Consider the following 20165-nt stretch of genomic DNA (forward strand, 5'->3'; position numbering starts at 1 on the left):
CTTGGCTACCAGCAGGCCCAGCGGTAAGGAGGTACGCAGCACATTGCTGGTAATTTTTTCACTCCCACATTAAGAGCAGGTATTCTCCAGGAGGGCCATTTCATTGGGACATCCCAAGTAATCAGAATAACAGGATGACAAACAACCTAGATTCAAGTTCTCCAAATGGGACAAAGAAAAAAGATATTGCAATTCTATGCAGGAACCTCTGTTTCAGATTCAAGGAGCTGTGCAAAACCTGATGCTTGGACGGCCCAGCACTGAGGTGCAGAAGCCCAGGTTTAACTCCCGGCACTGCCCTGGCCCCCCAGTGAGACATGGCATGCGCCTCTCCTGCCTCCTTCCCTGCAGAATTTAGGCAGCAGTATCAGCGGGGCTGGAGTGGGGATGGCTGACACTCATCCTCCATGTAGGGCCACAGGGAACACAAACACCATGGGATGAGGGCAGACAGTAGTTTTTTCATTTCCATAGTGGCACCAGCAGTATGGAAAAGGAGACCTGAGAGCACCTACAGTACTATCCATCTGCAACCAAGACTTCAGTTTGTCAGTGTTTTTATTTCCAAAACACATGCAACAGCAAAAATTCTTAAAGGCAGTAAAATGACAGTAGATGGCTTCATCCATACCTGACACATGGCCATTTTGTAGCAAAGCAGAGAATGCCTTCTGGGTGAAAAAAGGTTGTTTTTCTTTTAATTAAAAAAATAAGGTATTTCTTACCTTTAGATCTCAGATCCAGTTATTCTAAAACCACGCTTTCTCTCCAGGCCAGACCAACTGGGTGTGGAGATGCTGGTGCAACTCAGTGACCTGCATTTTGCAGACACTCAGTGATGGTTATAAAGCTCCTGTCTAGCCCTAAAACCCGTGAATATTACACATTTTGGCCCAAGAAATGAAGATGACTGCGCTTCAAAATGGAACCACAGGCATGTCCTTGGGACCTTTAATCAAAACAGAGTTTGTCAGGACAGCACCCAGTACTTGCAGGTCATCCTGAAGCCTGGCTCTATAATGACTGAGGAGAAAACCACAACCCTCCTACTTCAGCACCACTTTCTGCCTCTGGGAGCAAAATCTACGTTTTTTGTGAGCCATCTGCTCTTTTCAGGTTCCTCTCCCGGCTAAAGGTTGACCAAATTCTTTGGTTTTGCACAAACCCTTTCCACTCACGTGCAACTTAATTTCAGTGTGCTTTTGCACAATGAGCCAGTATTTCACAAGCTGTCCTTGCCCTTACAGTGATCAAGAAGAATATTATTGCTGTGAGAAATGCCACAAAACTATTTTTGCAACTAACTGAACTGTACCAGACTTTCAATCATACGTGAATTGTTTAAAACAGATTTTGAGCATTCATCTCTTTTTTTTTTTTTTTTTGTACAGTACACACTTTATTGCAGAGAAGACTGGATGCATTTTTAAAACAAATCCAGGAGTTGCACAATTTCCAGACATTTCTACGAAGTGTTGCCCACAGTAACTTGAGTACAATGGAGTCCGTCAGACAAACAGTAAGAGGGAACTCAATCCTGTCATCTGCAATCACTTGAGAGTCAGAAAATCTTGCAAACGATTACTTAAGAGCCATGTAAAACAGGTGGCTCTGCTCCTGTGAGCACCTCTGCCAGCAGAACAGAGGTTAACCATGTCACTCCTGATTTACACCAGTGTAACTGAGACCAGAAGTTGGGCCTGAATCATGAAAGCAGCCAGTGAAGATTTTATGTCAGTGTGATATGCACGTGGTGGCAGATTTGTGACATTTCCTGAAGGGCTTTATTCGGGATCAGACTTGAGACAGTGTCTCCCATTTCAGGTATTACTGTATCTTTGGATCGATGCACAACCGTGCTGCCCAGTCCCTTTCCACGTGGGAAAGAAATCTTGGCATGAAAATGCATCAAGTCATAACAGGCACTAACTACCACAATAAACTATAACACTGTCTGTCTGTGCTGGATGCTGCCGTGTTTGGAAGCATCCCAGTGCGTCACAGCCAGCCCCAGGTAGGCTGAGGGTTAGCCACAGCCCCGCAGTGGGATCGCAAGCACATTAGACTGTGGCTAGAAATGTTCTTCAGCATATCAGTTAACAAAGATAATGCATTTTCCTGGTGAGGCCATCCACAGTAATTGCTTTTGAGAGACACTGGCTGCCTCAGCAATTTGAACATTATAATATTAGATAAAAATCCCAAACTTTTTTCTTGTAAAATATGTTTCCTCAGCAGCTACATACTCCAAAGGTGAGGCCTTCTCTCTCAGCCACCACAGCGTGATATTAAATACAATTCAAATTCTTGGGGCAAGTCCAGAGCTCGTCCGAGGACACTGAGACTGAATGGGCTGGCACAAGACACATTAGCATAGAAAAGCCTTGAAACTACCAGACTCTGAGATCTGCTTCTCACCTCCCACACCTTTTCAAAGCTTCACTGACATAAACAGTAACGGCAGTTTTTACCAGCTGAAGATCTGACACACAGGGCTCAAACTCTAATGACGTAAAACCACATGGGAGTCAGAAATTCCCCGTGATGGATGTACAGCAGAATGGCTCAGTGTGTGTTCAAGGTACATGCTGCAGAAGAGCTATTCATTGGAGGTTGTTTAAATGCTGATGTCTAGTGTGCTGAAAGACAGCTTTCTTACTCCTTTAGCATTGTGCCAGCTGTACGAAAATTAAAAATCTACTGGGGTGAATGGGAATCTTGGGAAAATTAGCTGATTGAAAAAAGCCTCAGAAACTGAAGGCTTCTGTGTAATATCAGAGCAGGGACAGCATGGATCGAGACAAGAAGAGTTCACCCAACCCACCATGTGCTTCAAAGCTTAATTTGGAAAGGATGCTTGGGGAGAAGGGGTGCTAAATCATTCATCTGTCGCTTCCTGACGGCTTCACCAAGGCTGCCAGTGCTGGCGGTTAGTAAGTGTGCGCATGTGACTTGCTAAGTGGAAAACTAGCCACGAGATGAGAGACCACGACTCCCGGAGACTTTGGAAGGCCATCCCAAAGTGAGGTGCTTCTGACATAGGCTAAATTGTAATCCGTGACGAGTGAACGGGCCTGAGGCCCACGAATACTTTAATCTCTCATGTCTATTCCCTTTCAGAAGAAAATAAAAAATTATCGCATGAGTAGTCGCTAGGCACAAATGATTCTTCTTCAAACCGTTCCCCACAGGTTTCCCCCTTGTAATTACTAAAATATACTACCTGATGTGTCACAAGGATGACAAATAATTGACATTTAAGGCAATCTAATTTCCATAGCCCTCCTATGACTTTCACCCAGCAGATCGCCTTTGTCTTCCTTCTCTAGGAACGATTTCTTGCACGTGAACATGACCAGCAGCAGCAGCGGCAAATGCCACAGGCTGCAGAAGAAGAGCTTCCTGGAGCTGCTGCGGTCTGCATCTCTGTAGAACCGAAAGCCGAGGTAGGAGATGTAGAGGTTGATGGGGAGCGAAATGATGGGGAAAGTCCACGTGGTGATGTCGAGAAGGGGAGCCACCGCTGAGAGTCCAATTAAGGCCAAGCAGTGCCGCAGAGCCACCCGCCTGCAGAGCCCTGGGTGGGTGACGGACATCATGCAGTATCCTCCTCGGGAGTAATCTTCCCGCAGACCCCAGCTCAGGGCATTGAAGTGAGGGAACTGCCAGGAGTAGAGGATTCCTCCTAACAGTAACGCACCTGCAGTGGCAGAGAGAGAGGGAAAGATGCATTAGCAGGCCAGCGCAAGGAGTGCTATGTAAAGACTCTGCAGATCTGGGCTGTATCCGGCTGTTTATCAGCACTGTGAACCTGTTACACCGCCCTGGGCAGGAGACAAGGCACACTCTGTGAGATAAGCCATCCTCTGTTTTTACAGGATTTACACAGGGTTGTGCACGGTGGTTCTTCTGTTTTCGGAGCACTTAATTTGAAAAGCATTTCAACAAGTCACTTCCTCCTAATGAACCACTGCTAATTGGTTTCTGTGCCAATTCAGTCTCTACCTGAGGGAAGATTGATGGAAATGAAGCAAAGTTGGGCAAGAGATTGTTTTCCTGGGAGCCTCTAGCTTCTGCTCCTGAGTTCCCGAGTTGGTGTGTCCAAAGCAGAAAAAAGCTGATGGGCAGTGTCACACTGGCCAAAACCAGGGAGTCCTGCTCAATGACAGCAGAAAAAAGGGGATAAACCAGGAAAATACCAGCACCTGGGTAGCCTGGAGTGTGGCTGAGCTTTCTGTTTGCCCACTGTGTGAAGGGAGGGAGCTGCTTATGGCGCAGGAGCAGCTTCATCACGGACAGTGGACAGGCGGCAAAACCGGCAGAAGCTGCTAACGAGGTGACAGAAGACTAAGAACTTTTTACTCCTTCAAACCCACGGTAGAAACTTCCAAGTAGTTTGATCAAATAAATCTATTCACACCAGTTAGCTCCTTTTCCATTTAAAAAGGAGCTATGGAAGCACCACATTTTTCACAGCTATCCTCAGGACATGGTACAGGGCTTATCGAGACAGAAGCAGCTCATATGCTGATTTCAGAGAGCTCCAAGGAACCCCTCAGACTAAACTCCTTTCACTAATTTTGTCTGAAGACACAAAAAATCCCCCAAGGCTGTTGCACATTATGAGCATTCCTGGATTTTCCTTTTGTTTCCCCAGCTCCCAAACACTCTGCTCCAGCATTAACACTTTCTTTGCATGTCTCTGCCTCCATGAGCTCATCCTCTCTGGAAACTACTTCTCAGCTGAAGCCATGAGTCTATCATCTTCTTAATGACTTGATAGAAACGGAAACAGCAACACTTCTCTGCACACAGGTTAATGTATTGAAATTCTTTCCCAAACGCTCACTTCTTCCCTAGCAACTGTTCGAGCTCTGACAAAGACCAAGTCACTGTCTCCTCTGAACTGCTTCGTGGTTCACATCCTCTCTGCACCTGCTCTGGCTCTATGTTCCTTGGAGCTGTGCAGGTCTAATTCCTGTTTTAAACAGCACACCATACACTGCTGTTGTCATGCAAATAATAATCTAAGTTTGCAAAAGTGCCTTTTTTTTTCCCCCTACCTTATCAACCACTGAAGGAATGGTCCATTATACCTAATGTGAGTTTCCAGTTGCTGCTAAGATCCAGTAGTGGTATAAAAGACCTGTCTCATCACTCTTTAAAATGAGTAACAAATACCCCATTAGGTGAGGGCATGCCTCAAAGTTGATTTCATGGAGCTAGACGCTCATATATTGGGCATGCAACTTTCAGAAAAATATTGCCTACTATGAATTACAGGTGATTTCCTGGATTATGGCCCCAAACTTTTGCAAATCCTGCCATTCGATCCTACCAAAGTCAACTTTCAGGGTGTGGATGCTTAGCACTTTCTCTAAATTGGAACGTTTTAAGATAGTTGATGGTGCACCCCAAAATTACTGTTAATTTCAGAAAATCATGGCAACAAAAGTAATTTTGGCCCTAACAAGATAGGATTTGATTCAGTTCTGTTGAGACCTAAGGGAGTAGCTCTACTGCAATAAACTGGAATAAAACTTAAAGAAGGAGCAGTAGTCCCTACAGCAAGGGAATGGAAGGGGAAAACGTTCTTGTAATACGTCATTCTTTAGCTTTTTCCTATTCTTGTAAAACATATTACTGGAGGCAAGATCCTGAATTTGATAAATCTTAAGATAGGAAAATTTTTCAAGTTTCACATCTGAAGTGCTTTAGAGACATTAGCTTGTCATTTTTCAGAACTTAGGGAAAGGTAAGCTACAATTATCCATCAGCTGAGGAAACTTAAATAGATGGAGTTGGGGCTAGAATTCCGAGGCAGAGGCTATCCCTGCTTCCCACGGCTACGGACCAGGCGGATTTTCATCTGGCCTGTGCTGCGCCCCTGTGTTTCGGCTGTAATGCAGGCTTTGCTTATTCAATTGTTCAAACGTTGTGTGCAGCCAAGCTCAAAACACACCCTAAACCTCAAACACACAAAACCCTTTAACAGTTCTCAAACTATAACACCATTAAAAAGAAAAAATATAGTCTTCTGAAGAAACTTTTAAACACAAACAGACCAACTAAACGACTTGAGGCTGGATTCACATTTACAAAGGTCTGTTTTTTACATGCAAGTCTTTGGAATTTAATTACTTTGATTACATTACAACCATTGAGATAATTGATATTTTACAGAGAAGCTGAACAGTAAAACAACTTAATAGCCCATTATGAGGATTTTAACTGACCCGATCTTTTTGTTAGTTTCCCATGTGCCTTGGACATCCTGTAATTTCCTCTGCCTGGGCTCAGATTGTCAGGTTGTCAGAGATTTTTAAGTGTCACGTAAGACTGATGACTCGCAAAGCACCACACACGGTACAGTACAATTCAGCATCAAATGAGCCCACAGTAGGAATCCTGTCAAGCTCAGAGCAGACACTGTAATACTCATTAATTATGAGATGAATGTCAACTATGTCATAATTAGGTCAGCAGTGTTTTTTAAGCAATATTACAGCAAGACTAACTCTGGAGACTAACCTGGTTCAAAACAGTGCAGATTCTACTCTACTGCTTCTGTGCAGTTCCCAACAGTTTGGGAACTCAGTTTAATCAATGCAAATCTCTTTTTTCTCTACGGAGTTTATAATTAAGTGAAGACCAGACGAGGTCGTTCACAACCGTAACACGCAGAGCTGGCACGGAGTTTGCAAAAGCAAAGCTGGCTGTCGGAGCAGAGCCATGGCGCTTGCTTTGGCACTGGGAGACAGGCAGCACCCAGGGCCACCGCAGCCCCCAGACTCACCACGGCACATGGAAAACCTGAGCACAGGCAGACAGACAGACATTCATAGTAGATCTCAGCTTTTTCACAAGTGTTTACGAGACCACAAGTACCTGGCTCGTGGATATCCCAAACTCTTTGGCCTTTTTAGCCAAATTTTTAATAGCTGCAAGTTTAGCCCATTTATGACCACTTCCAAACTCTCCACTTCTCCAAGAGTGAGAACCTGGGACAGCTGTGAGCTGACACTTATACATCCTGATAACTTGTCAGACAAGTCCTGTTTTGATTTTGAAAAAAAGTGAAGTCTATTTAGGCAAACAGGACCCAGGTCTCAAGTATTCTTTCAATCTTGTGAGCAAAATAGGGAAAAAATGTTTTCTTGTTGAGATCCTATTGTTTAATCACTTGTACTAGCTTAAATCATATCAAAAGTTACAGGACTGCAGAGAACCAGGTAGGTCCTATAGCAACCACAGAGTTAAAGACAAATAACAGGTTTTACTGTTCATCATGTATTTAAGGTTAAGCTATTATTTCTTTTCCAAAATTCTTTTAGAAGTATTTAAATAGCAATATATCTTCTTTTTAATAAACAAGAACAAGCTGAGATTTTTATTTTATTTTAATATCTAAGATATAGCCAAAATGTCAAGTGGCAGTGAAGAATGTAGAAAATGGTTTTCTTTCTGTAAATATATTTTTATCTAGTGAAATACCGAAGCTTTACAAATTGTACTTTTCCTAAAACAAACAAGACACTAAATTCCACAGTCATTCAGAAACTGCTTGGCAAGATGTTTTAAGGTTCAGTAAATTTGGGTAAAACTTGGAAATAATGGTGAGATGAGACTTCCAAAAGCAGCTACTGATTTTGGGCTTGCAAACTGCAGTAGCTGACAGTCTAATTTTCAGAATTACAACAGCAAGAAGCATTCCCATCTGAAGTTACGCTCTTCACGGTGTCAAAAAAGCCATGTGGTACCTCTCATCTTTGACTAAAATGTCATCGTTTATTCCTTTCAGAGCAATTTACGATGACCTCATTTGCTGGATGGTCCAAATCTCAGGTAAGGGAGCCACGTCAGCCCCTGAGTCCTTGGCCTCTCTGCTAAGAGCACCTAGGAGCAGAAAACTGGAAGATGGTTTTTCGGGTGTAATCCCTTGCAGGGTGTGAACTCACTACTGGTTAATACATGGAGAGAGAGCAAAGCAATCAGGTAGCAACAGCTTCCTCTCCTGTCCATCCTGGGCTTGTGCCAGGATCAGTGATCCAGGGATGAAAAACTCCAGAGCCTAGTGCAAGTCTCCCAAACTTCTCATGTCTTGTAAAGGGTACAGAGTCTGTTCAAGTCTATATTTCAACTACTCAAGAAAGTGTGGGCACATTCAGCTGCCAAGCTATCTGTGCCAACAGAAAACATGCCAGTAGCATCGTTCTGAGCAAACCGTTTCGTTCATGTAAAGCAACCTGAGGACTGCAAACCTATTTTCTCATCCATTAATGGGCAGGAGTAATGTTTGGATCCTGCCTGCCTGTCTCGTGCTGAGGATGCCACTCTCTCTCTTAAGCAGGGATTTGAAATATGCCTCTTTCATGCTGGCAATAGCTTTCATCATCAAAGAGATTTATACATTGTACAGTTGGGACATGGAGCAGTAGCGATGATTTCACCTGTCTGCCTTAAATGAGGAACAACAGTTTGGGATGATCCAATTGAAATTCTCAAAAAAAATTCTTGAAGGCAAGTCCTTCCAGGGTAGAAAAGGACTTGAACTACAAGAGGGCACAGGCTGGAGCACAGCTTGTGTTGGTGGAGCACTAGACTCTGGAGCAGGGCCAGCTGGAGTCCAACCAGCCCGGGCACACAGATGAACGTGGGCCTGTCTGCACAAGTTGAGGCAAACATGTCCAAGGTTATCTACAGAGACTGCTGTATCAACATTGTGTTCCTGGAAACACAATGGAGATGAACAACTTGTTCTTTCTTCTTATCCTTCTCATTGTTCTGTAGACAACACACGGTGCCTTCCCTCTACATAATGTTCTGCAAACCTCTCCTATCACTTTCAAGCTCTAGACAGGACAAACACCTATTTACTTAATCAATAAAACAAAAAAAATAAGGAAGGGGGAGCTGATCTGTAGCATCAATTCAAGAACGGACTTGCTCCTTCTGTCTTTGCTTTGGTGCTGCATATGTATGACTGGGAAGTGGCCAACCAGGCATTAGAATAAACATGGAATGGTTAAAATATCAGCTCCAAAACAGATGTTGAAATCTTACTGCATTTCCCAAAGCTGGTGTTTACTGCCTTGGCAACCTAAGAATGCTGTTTTGCTTAAAGCACAATTTTAGTAATTCTTCTGCCTTGAATAATGTGAAGGAATTTTAAAATTATTTCCAGACCTTGGTAGCTCCCTAACTTATTAGAGGAAAGCACCGGCCTTTTGTTTCTAGGAAACTGGTATGAGTTTGGCTGCTGTCAGGAGGGGAAGGCTTTGGTAGTCTAAGCTCAGCCTTTTAATGGATCGTAGTCAGGAAACAACCACACACCGTTTTACTTGATAGCACACAACTGGCTCTCCTCCCTTAAAAGATGTTGAACAAATTACTCCTCTTTAATCCAGACAAGGTAGATTAGAATGCAGAGACTTGACTTGGTCCAGCTGTATCCACCTGCTCGAGAGCAACCACACTGTCTCAGGCAGCATTTTTCACCTTTTCCACAGGAAATTTAACATAAGTAGTCCGAAACTACTCACTGTGGTCCTGCATGATTTTTACAGGATGTTAAGCTCACAGTAAATATACTGGATACATCCCCAAAGCTTTCATTTTCTAGCTTTTCTTTAGTGCCTGTTCACAGCAAGTTTAACACAGTAGTCTTCCCTGGAGATTTCGAACTACGCAGAAATTATGGGGGTAAAGAAAGATTTTGAAATCTTGTCAAAGTCTTGTTGCCCATTGCAGATTCAATGTAATATTAAACACCCAAAGGATTATGTGGGGGCGCTGGTACAAATATTCAGAAGAGTTTGGAAAGTCATGTCCATAGCAGAGCTGTAGTGTCCTGATATGTAAGGATGCTTTATTAAGCTGGTGGTGACATTTTCTGTTTGTGAAGGAGAGCTGGAAGGTGCAATAATTACTGCCTTTCCATCAGCTTGTTTCAGTGATTAGGGTGAATCAACTGGCCTCCGATTACAAGGGTTCAAGATACTGCCCCGGTACCATCACTCCTGAGGAAAAATGTTACCTACTATTTAATTTTTCCTATTGCCTTTCAAAGTAACAAAGGGATTAGCTCTACAAAATTTACATCTTAATTTGTGATTACAAAGCCTTCTCAAATGCAATGACATTTGGGAATTCTCTAGTCACGAACCTTAACCAAATTGATGCAATTCCCCTTATTTTACCACTGTGGCATTTCCTATATTAGCACCACAGCAAGACAACAACTGGCACTTCTGCTTCCACTGGAAAACAAAAGCAGATGCTGCTGCTTGTGTCAGATGCCGTGTGCGTGGTGAAGCAGCCTTGAGAAGGAAAAAAGGAAAAGTATTGCTTCTAAAGCTTTGCACAAGGTCTCTGGGCTGCAAACAATGGTCCCGGCTGCCAGTGCGGGCACGCACAGCCCCGTGCACGGCCCTAATTGTGAGCCTTCAAGGTTACACGGTCATGTAAACTAAGGGCAAGGAGGAAAACACTGGAAAACTCAAAAGCTTCATGGTCATGGGTTTCAATAGCTGTTTCTTTTGAAGGATGGCACAAAAGGCTTGTGGAACAGGAATGTCTCGGGGCTGCGATAGACTTCTCTGCCACTGCACATAAAGGGAAGGGGATGTTGGCTGTGTGTATGGTTTGTCTGCGAAACAAAAGGACGATCCTCGTGTCCACCACGAATGGGAAATAAAGTTGGCAGTGGGGTTTTTCACCTCGAGGGAGTGTTCCTGGCCACTGCCTTTAACAGGAGGAAACCAGATGTCCTCAGGTACACTCGCCATGCGGAAAAAAGCTGTGTGCGTATGGATACACACAGGCATGCACACTTTTTGTATGACACACAACAGGTTATTACAGCCAAAAGCCTCTCCAGGAAACACCTTTCATTATATAGGCAAGGTTGAAAAAAATAATGCTAAACATAATTCGTCTTAGCTAACTTCAGCAACAGATGACATAAAAAAAGCAAGCCTGTTGGGTAAGATGAAACTACAGTCTTTGCATAGACCATTCGTTATGTGCAAATATGTTTAGGCAGTTATTTGCCAAAGGACCAGACTCAGCAGAGGAGTGCAAACCTGCAGAGCCACACCAGGGGCTCCTCATCAACCACCTCTTCCAGGCTCCCTCTGGGGCTCCCACATAGGGTGGGGGTCCCTCCTGCAAACCCTGCCATTGTGCTTGCAGAAGGAGTGTTGTGTCACACCCAGGACATTGGCGCTTCTCCTGTGGGTGTTGTGTCTCACATACGGGGGTGTGGGGGCTGTTGCATTGCCCCATCTCCTCCCCATGCCCCAACAGCCATGTGCAGGGCTGAGAACTGGGTAAGGGCATGTTGCCTGTGAATTCGTGGGGTTGGTCCCCCAGGTGTCCCAGCAGTGAAACTGCCATTTCCTTTGTCTCTTGTGAAGATGGAAAAGGGGAAAAAAAAAAATAGCTCACTGGCTTTTGTCCTAAATTCAGACCAGCTGCTTACTAGTATTGTCCTTCTGCCTTGGTTTTTACAGTTTTTGCCCCCACAAAGCACATTCCTGGGCCCCCAGCTTCCAATTCTCATATGTCAGTGACATGAATATCTCTGCTTCCTCTGGAACAGACCACAAATTCTGCTGTCTTTCACCTGCGAAGTGAAACCCCAAAAATCTGAGTTTACTAGAGGGAATTTATAGCCAGAGTCTCCTCTGGTCTCGTGGCAGGACGGCGGAGCTGCCCTGCTCCCGCAGGTGGCTGGCTCCCTGACCGCGCATCAAGGGGCTCTGAAAGCTCAAAGTGCTTAACTGGAAGGGGCACAAAGATCTCCATGCAATTAAGCTGTTGCTTGGCTCTCCCTCCTCCTGGCAGACAAGTGCTACACCAGGGAAGGTATGAGAGACTCCAGCCATTGACAGGTTGTGCATAGCCCTCCCTCTCCCCTATTCTCTTTTTTTTTTTTTGTTACTGAAACCATCCATCTGCCAAATGTCACTAGCTGATAAGAACTGCCCGTTTTTAAATCCCCATTTGTAAATAGATGTTGGCTGACATAATTAATGTCTACCATACAACACAATTTGAATTACAAAGTAAAGGCAATTTAAAAATCAGCCTCCACATGATTACAATTGATACTCAGTCTATAAATTCCACAGCCCCAGGAATTATTTAAATTTCTGAAAATGAATGAAAATCAGTACAAGATGTTGTTCAGGAAAGCGAGACCAGAAGTGGAGCATCTGAGATAAACTAAATAGTCTCTTGAGATAAACATTCTTTGGTGCAGTAATACCTATGGCTCCAGGCCACCATGGGTCTGTAATGTCTGCTATACTGTCAGGGCTGTTATCTGCTATGCCACTGCCACCTACTCAGAATAAATCCCCTTAACTGATAAGCACATTATGTTGAGGACCCCTGCTTGTCACTTCCATCTAACTGGGTGGTTTGTATCAACACCGTGGCACTGAATTGCTCCACTCTAAGACACCAACACCACTCGCCGGCTGGGATCGAGCCTTCAGTGCATACGCACAGGAAGGTCGGCAGAAATGCAAAATGCATAAGGCAAAATACAGGCTATGGAACTTGGAAATGTTTACCCCAGATTCAGTTTTTCTGCTAACTAGAAACAACAAGTTTAAATGGACAGCAAACATTTCTAACAAGCAAGCTGCAGAGTCAGTCTGGGGAGAAAGACCAGCAACACAAGAGTAATTTAAAGCACGTACACGTTGTGCCTCTCGCACGCCAAAATAAACAGCTCTGTTACTTCCTAAAGATGTCTGTACACAGACTCAACAGCAGCATGGCACAGCCAGGAGCGCTCCTGCATGTGGATCCTGCGCAGGAGGAGGACCACCACAGAACAGGACACGCTGCCAAGCCTTGCCTCTTTTTCCTGTCTTTATGCTATCACTTAAGGCTTTAAGTGAATTTCATTACCTTCCTGCTTAGTCCTTCCTTCGTAAAATGAGAAGAAGTAATTTGAGGGTGTCCAGATTTACTAGAAATTAAAAATCTCTTTGGAAATAAATGGTACCACCAAAGAGCAATGAAAACAGCTTTCAAGGAAGCAAACGTGTTACTGCAAATCACAGGCTGGCAGTTAAGTTCTGCATAAATACAACAGATATGTGGTAGCGATATCCACGTGATAAATTACATTTATCATGCACCTTTGACCATCTCACCTGCACTCAGCTCCCCCAGTGAGGAAATGTTAACATTCCCGATCTTTCAACAGTTTCAAACAGCTGCCATTAAAAAAACCCACAAAAAACCCCAAACCCACAACAAAGAATTCCACATCTTCCCAGAGATAACCTTATCTTTCACTTTTGAAATGTGAGGTATTCCCTCACAAAATCCAGGGTTGGGGGCAGGGTGTTCAATCAGGCCTGAGAACATATAATTAAAGGTATCTTTCAGGGGCAGAAATGGAAGCAAGCATCACTGGGAATCACCATCAGACCTGCAAAAGATGAGTAGTGCAAGAAATACCAGCAAGTGTTTGCATCACTGGAAATACAAGGGTCCCAGATTTTTATCTGCAAACGTGATATTTGTTTCTTGTGCAAGAAATTGTCAAGGTATTAATCTTTGAAAGAAGAAAGTTATAAACAAAACGAGGACAAACTAAACCAAGGCTGCTCCAATCTGAGACACTTTGTTTATTACCTCTGGAATCAGAAACTGGGAATCATCTCCAACTCTCTCAACCAACCAAGAGCACCTCGCAGCAGTAGCTATGAGCCAGGCCAGGGATGTTATTGAACTCCTGACTTTCCAGCCGAGCGCAGACAGGGCTGTCCTGGGGCAGCACACTGTACTGTGTAACACTTGGGTTACCCCCCTTAAATGGTAATGAAAGCTCTACACTTAAATATTGTTTTCCCTACAGCCAGCAACATGTACAACAATGTGGCTGCTGTGAGAAGATTACAAGGAGAGAAAATCCACAGGAAAATGTAAACTCAAAAAACCACCAGTTAAGCAGTGAGAACCTTCCTTCTCATTAGTTTTCTAACTCTTTTCCTTCACATTCCTCTTTGTTACTGAGTGGAATGATCTTTTTTTTTTTTTTTTTTTTTTTTTTTTTTAAACGAGGTGCAAATGCATTTTCACACCTCTACCTAAAACTAGGTTAAGTCTCCAAGCTAATTACACATTATTAATGAGTTCAACAACTGTGGGTCGGCTGGTTAGAGAAGGGACGCAGGTCTGCACCTCATGTGTATGATGCACATGGACACATGCTTCTACCCTGCCCAGGTCTGATGCTGCCAGGTGCTGAACTCTTCTTGTCTGCAGAAGTAGAATGTTTAACACGGAAAATCATAGTCTACAATGCAATCTTTTTCTTCTATTTCTCTCTTTTCTCTTAAAGGTGTTTGTGGGGTGTGGGATTTTTTTTGCTTTTTTGTTGTTTTTTTTTTTTTTTAAATACTGAAATGTACTAAAATATTACATTCAGATCACCATTTTCAGGACTGTGCCCAAGTGAACTTTGTTACAAAGACCAGTATCAACTCAAGAACATTTCATTCTCTATTAAACAAGCTGTCTGGTCTCACTGACACAGACTGGGAAGTGATTGTAGAAAGTTTTAGCTACTCAGAACAAACAACACAACATCAGGTTTACGCACCATTGCAGATCATCATGTTCTGGCAAAGTGTGCTTAGGTTGTTTGAAGTTACCATCTTCCACTGATGGCACTGTTGCCAGACATTATCGCCGCCACAGCAGAGCTGGCAGTGGGACACGGAACCACATCTTAGTTGCAAATTAGAGAGGAAGAGCTTAGTTGGGACACCAGTGATGTTCTCTGCTGCCTTCCCTGCCTGCCATACAGGGACAGCTCAGCTCTTTGCAAAACGGGTCTCAAAGAGCAAGTTGTAACTTGAGAAATTAAAGATAATGCAAATCAGTGTCAGATTAATGTGCTGGGATTCAGCTGCGGCACTTCTGCTGCCATTTTAAAAAGAGGGGCAAAAATTTAAACTGTGACAACCTCTCCAGCAAGGGCTTTAGATGAGATGGAGCTCTTCACAACAGCTCCTCCAGGCTGGACTTTGCAGGTGAAGCATGAACACACGAGAATCATCTTTTAGCATCAACTCTGGAAAGAGATGCCAAAACCCACACAGAAATCCCTAAATAATGTAAGATCCGAGATCTAGGCAACTGCAGCCAGAACAATACAGTCCTTAAAATTATATATTTTGTGTTTTTAATTCATTCTCTTCTCTGTAGATATACAGAGCTTCTAATGATGTCTCTTATGCGCTCCTTAACATAAGACACTAAACATACACATACATATCATATATAGGTCTAAATATAAAAAAAAAATTCAGAGAAGTAAATATTTGTATAGAAGCAGTACACATGTTAAAAAACAATCCTACAAAACCTTTCATCCTGGCTCTGGATTAGATCTGTATCAGAACATGCGTACACAAGGCAATTCAGACTGACTTTTATAGGAAGTGCGTAGCATAAATGAAGAACGGCATGCACACAGAAATGAAGAAGTGCATAGCATAAATGAAGAACAGATTTTGCACAGATTCTGATAATTTCTGGTTAAAAGCCTTGTTGTTGAAAGTATTATTCAAGCCTTAAATATGCCACATTGTGGGATGAGTGTGCACTGAAACAATTCTTAACAGACCTGTTAATCGAACTTCATTAGTTTCTTCAGAATATAACTATGTGGAGCCACTTTGATACTGAAGTTTCTAGCTGGCAGGAAAAACAAGCCCTAATTGTGTCAGAGTTTAGTTGCTGAAGAGATCAGTGTTTTATGAGCGATGTAAAAACGGTTCACAGTTGCTAAAATAGTTGCTAAAATCGTTTGCTTTTCAAGGAGGAGGGGGAAGGAACATTTATAACTTAAGAGTTTAGAAATGGGCAATTAAGAAATACACCAATAAATTAATCTTCCTAGGATATTTTCTGGCTTGTGGAAAGACAGTAATAAACACATCTGGGAATTTTCTAGCTGAAAGCTCCTGACTTGTAAGTCGGATCTTACTGGGTATGGTTTTAATCTTGAAATTACATAACATTTTCTTCCATGTGAACCCCAAAGACACTATTTTCTTCTAGATTTCTTTTTAAGATGGCCTAAACACATATTTAATAGGCCACGGTCTTTTATCAGCTGATGTTTGCCCCTGAAATGCCCCTGTTAGGAGAATGATACCATCATGTCTACTCGTTCAGTCCTCATGGTACCGCGCTGTAATGGACTTTGGCATCGCAAACGGCAGAATGTATATATCTGCTTTCGAAGCAGTATCAGGTCAACAAGCATCAAGAATGAGGTTTACTGGCTTTTGAGTAGGTCTTTTTAGTTATCCTGAAGGCAATGGTGACAACCCCCCGCCCAGATGCAAGGGTTTTATACTCACCAGCATCGAGACTACCTGTAGCCGCAGTCCAGCCCATGACGGGGGGAATGGCACCGACAACAGCTCCCACCCATGTGTTGGCAATGCTCATTCTCTTCATGGGTGTGTAACAACAAGTGTACAAGAAAATGTTGAAGGCTCCCAGGGCTCCGGTGAGAGGGTTTACTCCCAGAGTCAGCAGGGCAATTCCTGGGACTCCGCAGGAGGCAGCAAAACAGACGGCAAGCAGGGGGCTGCAGGGAGAGAGCCGGAGACACGCTGAGCAAGAGTCTGTCTTAAACAATGCCTACTGTCACATTCCTTTTGCCTCCTCCCAAAAATTAAGTTTGGATTTTTGGGGTTTTTTTCCCTCACCCAGTCCTAATTTTCCCATTTGAACCCCGATCCTAAGAAAAGCCTTTCTAACAGGTTAAGACAATCCTGCTAGAGATTTGCAATGATAGGTGATGATTCTTTTTGTGATCGCTGTGTTCACCAAACAAATTCAACCTCTGCAGGTAAACAGCTCTTACAGAGAACTGGTGCTTCCAGCAGATCTTTCTCTTTTATCTTAGTAAATTTTGAACTCTGGAAAAAGCACTCAGGGTTTAGAGTAAACGAGAATGGCTGTAACTTGTCAGATTTTTAACTGATTGCAACTATCCAAGGGGTCCTTTGACTGAAATGCAACATGGTTAGACACAAAATTAGTAAGTATTTACAAGAAAAAGAGTACATTCAATCATTCTGAAATGAATAAAGTATTTTTTTGCTTTACTGAAAATAAAGGCTGAATTTTCTATGTTCCCATTTAGCTTATGTCCTGTGCTAAGTAGCACACCAAAGCAATTCTGGCAAGAGAATCAAAATTAGAATTTATTACTGTCTAAGTATGACTGGAATTAACAGAAGATACTTTAGGCTTGGCCAAAAGCATCAAACAGCAAAGATGCAAATTGTTTCTGTTGATTTCTACTGCACATCAGCTAAGAGCTCAGAGAAGGTTGGAAATCCCTGTTAAAATCTGTACAAAAGTGACTGAAGCTATGTAAACGTCTACCAGTAATTTCTACAATAAACATCCAAATACAATGAACAAGGATTTTTTGTTTGGCTCCGAAAACCACACTTCACAGGCAGCACTGTGATGCAACCCTAAGGAAGCTTTCTTTGTGATCCCTTGCACCAGATTGACATGTTTGCTGCTGGTGGACATCTCCTCACATGTGCTTGTTTGAGGGTGTTTGGTATAATGCGAAGAGAAAACTAAATGCCAGTAAGAAATAATGTGGTGTGGGAGAACTCTGAAAGGAAGGAAAATGCCATTAACTAAGTTGTATTTAATAACCCATGTGGCTAAATACACACTTCTAGTCATCCATATAAGAGCAGAAAATGTGTGTGCTTGTAACAAATGTCTCTGCATGAAGTTTAGCTTTACACGTTTTGTCTAATTGAAAACTATGCAGTCTTTGTATTCTATGATCACTCTGCCCTCTGGCCAAATCCTTAACCCTAAAATATGTGTTGCAAGCACTGCTCCAACCCTCGTAAGAAAAATTTGCTGGTGGGGATGAATTTTATGAGAGTTTTATCAGCAAAAAGTCTTACCATTCAAATTTTGATTTTTAAGACCTTTGTTGGACCAATATGGTATGGAGATCCTAAATAACTGGAGAACTAAAATGAGCAAATCTCACACAAAAGATCTGCCTTCAATTTAAGTTAAACTGACTAAGTCATTTTATCCAGCTTTCCAAGACCATCAACAGATTTCAGGTTACTGAGCGTGCACAGAGCACATTTACACTCCAGCATTACCAGTTTTGATGTTACCAATGTATCAGGAATAGGGGCAGGGTAATTCATTGCCATCCACTGACAATGAGATGTATAAAATTTGAGACTGTTTCAGGAGCCATACTGTGAAAGGAGCCATACGGTGCTGTGCCCTCTGGTTTTGCAGCTAGCTGTGCTCTTTTGCAGAAAGGCAGCAAAACACAATCTGTACCGTAAACTGTCTCAACGCCGACTACAAATGCTGTACGCTGTAGATGTTGCCCCACTATAGTGAAAGCCTGACTGGGTTTGGTTAAACAAATCTATCTTGACTGATTCCTGAATAAAATACAGTCAGACAGTAAACACCAGATTTACACAATACACACTCTCGAGGCAACACCAGTGTGACCCTACAAGGCTGGGCTACCCACATTCGCTCCTGCGAGTCTCACAGACATAAATGAGGACACAGTTTGACCTAATGCAAAGAGCACTTTTCTGACTTATCAAGAGCTAAGACTCATCTACACATCTCCAATTCAAATGAACACTACACACCATGAGCTGGTCACGCAGCAGCAGACACCAGCCCTTTGTGCCTCTCATGGGAAGGGAAGGCGAAGGCTGGGAGTGCAGAGCCCTCCTCCATGGCTGAACCCAGCATCGTGTCTCTCCCACATCACTTCCCTGCAGCACCAACAGCCCTGCAGTGCCAGCCCTGATACCAGCTGTGTGCTGCCTTCACATCCAACTGATGGGTTGCAAAAGTACTTTTAAAAAATGAGGCTTTATCAAAAGGGAAAGGTGAAGTTATGTGGCTGAGTCCTTCAGAAAAGTTGTTCTGTTCCTGGTGGATGAAAACACATTTTTCTTTTCCAGTTTCATCCTTTTTGCCTCTTTAAAACAAAGTTCCTGGAGGCAGTTTGATTAGTGTCTGTAATAGTCCTAATGATCTCAGGGGAGGGCATCAAGTCATTGTGGGTTGTTTTTCATAAGCAGTTGAACCATATTACTTTTAGACATCCTGAAAGTATCGTATTTTCTACTTTTCTCCTACGTTTCCTTAACAATTAAGGAACTGTAAAATTCTTCTACAAGAGTAATTGTCTGACTTACAAGTGCCTGCCCCTAAAACTCCGACTGAGATCAGAAACACAAACTGTGATCTGATGATTCAGCTTTGTTATTTTTGCTCCTTAAAATACTATCTGGCATTACGAAGACGCTGCAATCAGAAATTGGGACCTTGTTTTCTTGGTGAGACATGAGGTAGAGGAGAATTCAGCTCACTGTCACGTAAATATATCATGTTTCTAAGGTCTACGAGAAGTATGAGCAACTCCTCACTGGGAAAAAGAGAATATTTGAGGAAAATGTAGAGACATTTAAGTCACTGGTGCAGCTCTTTCTGCTTCAGTGACTCCCAGGATTTTAAGAAGACTGACCCTAGGTTTTAAATTACAGCCGTTTAAGGGGTATTCTGATATAGTTTATGGTCTTCTAGGGACCATTATGCATCTCCATGATCACACTAGGTCTGTCAGAACTCAGGCATGTGGTGTGAGGCTCACTGATTTGATCCACGCTCCTTTGCTGGGCTGCCTGTATCTCACCGAGGGAGCACAGGAGATCAGGATCTCATTCTGGGCTGTGGTGCTGAGTTGTCACTGGACTTGCCCCATCACCTAATGTCCACGCACGCAGTTCCTCCCACTTCAGCCTTGTGCCATCATACAGTAGAGTGTGCATCACAGGAGCATCAGTCTAGGGTAACCCAACGCCAGGGAACTCTCACATGGTGGTCAAAAGTGGCTGCAGGGTCTCTGCTGGTTTCCTCTCTCCTTAAACCATCCCATGCAGTAAGTGCAGGCTGATGACAGATGCTGGTACATAAGTCTCATTTCACTTGGGCGTTCACTTATGCTAAGGAAATCGCTCCCATGGGAAAAAAAGGCAATCTTGCATTGGAAAATTGGCCAAGAAGCCAGCTCAGAAAGCAAACAT

At 43.1% G+C, this 20165-nt stretch overlaps 1 protein-coding gene across 1 annotated transcript in view; it reads right to left on the reverse strand.

Moving 5' to 3' along the window:
* Window positions 1-540: 540 nt before the first annotated feature.
* Window positions 541-20165, reverse strand: part of COX10 (cytochrome c oxidase assembly factor heme A:farnesyltransferase COX10) — a 105438-nt gene continuing 85813 nt past the window's right edge. The window contains exons 6-7 of the mRNA XM_074921776.1: window positions 16401-16633; window positions 541-3700 (exon numbers count right to left, since the gene is read on the reverse strand). Of these exons, the coding sequence (XP_074777877.1) occupies window positions 3258-3700; window positions 16401-16633 (676 nt within the window). The 3' untranslated portion in view covers window positions 541-3257. The remainder of the gene's footprint in view (window positions 3701-16400; window positions 16634-20165) is intronic.

Source organism: Athene noctua, chromosome 18 (genome assembly GCF_965140245.1).
Source record: "Athene noctua chromosome 18, bAthNoc1.hap1.1, whole genome shotgun sequence".
NCBI classification, from domain to species: Eukaryota; Metazoa; Chordata; class Aves; order Strigiformes; family Strigidae; genus Athene; species Athene noctua.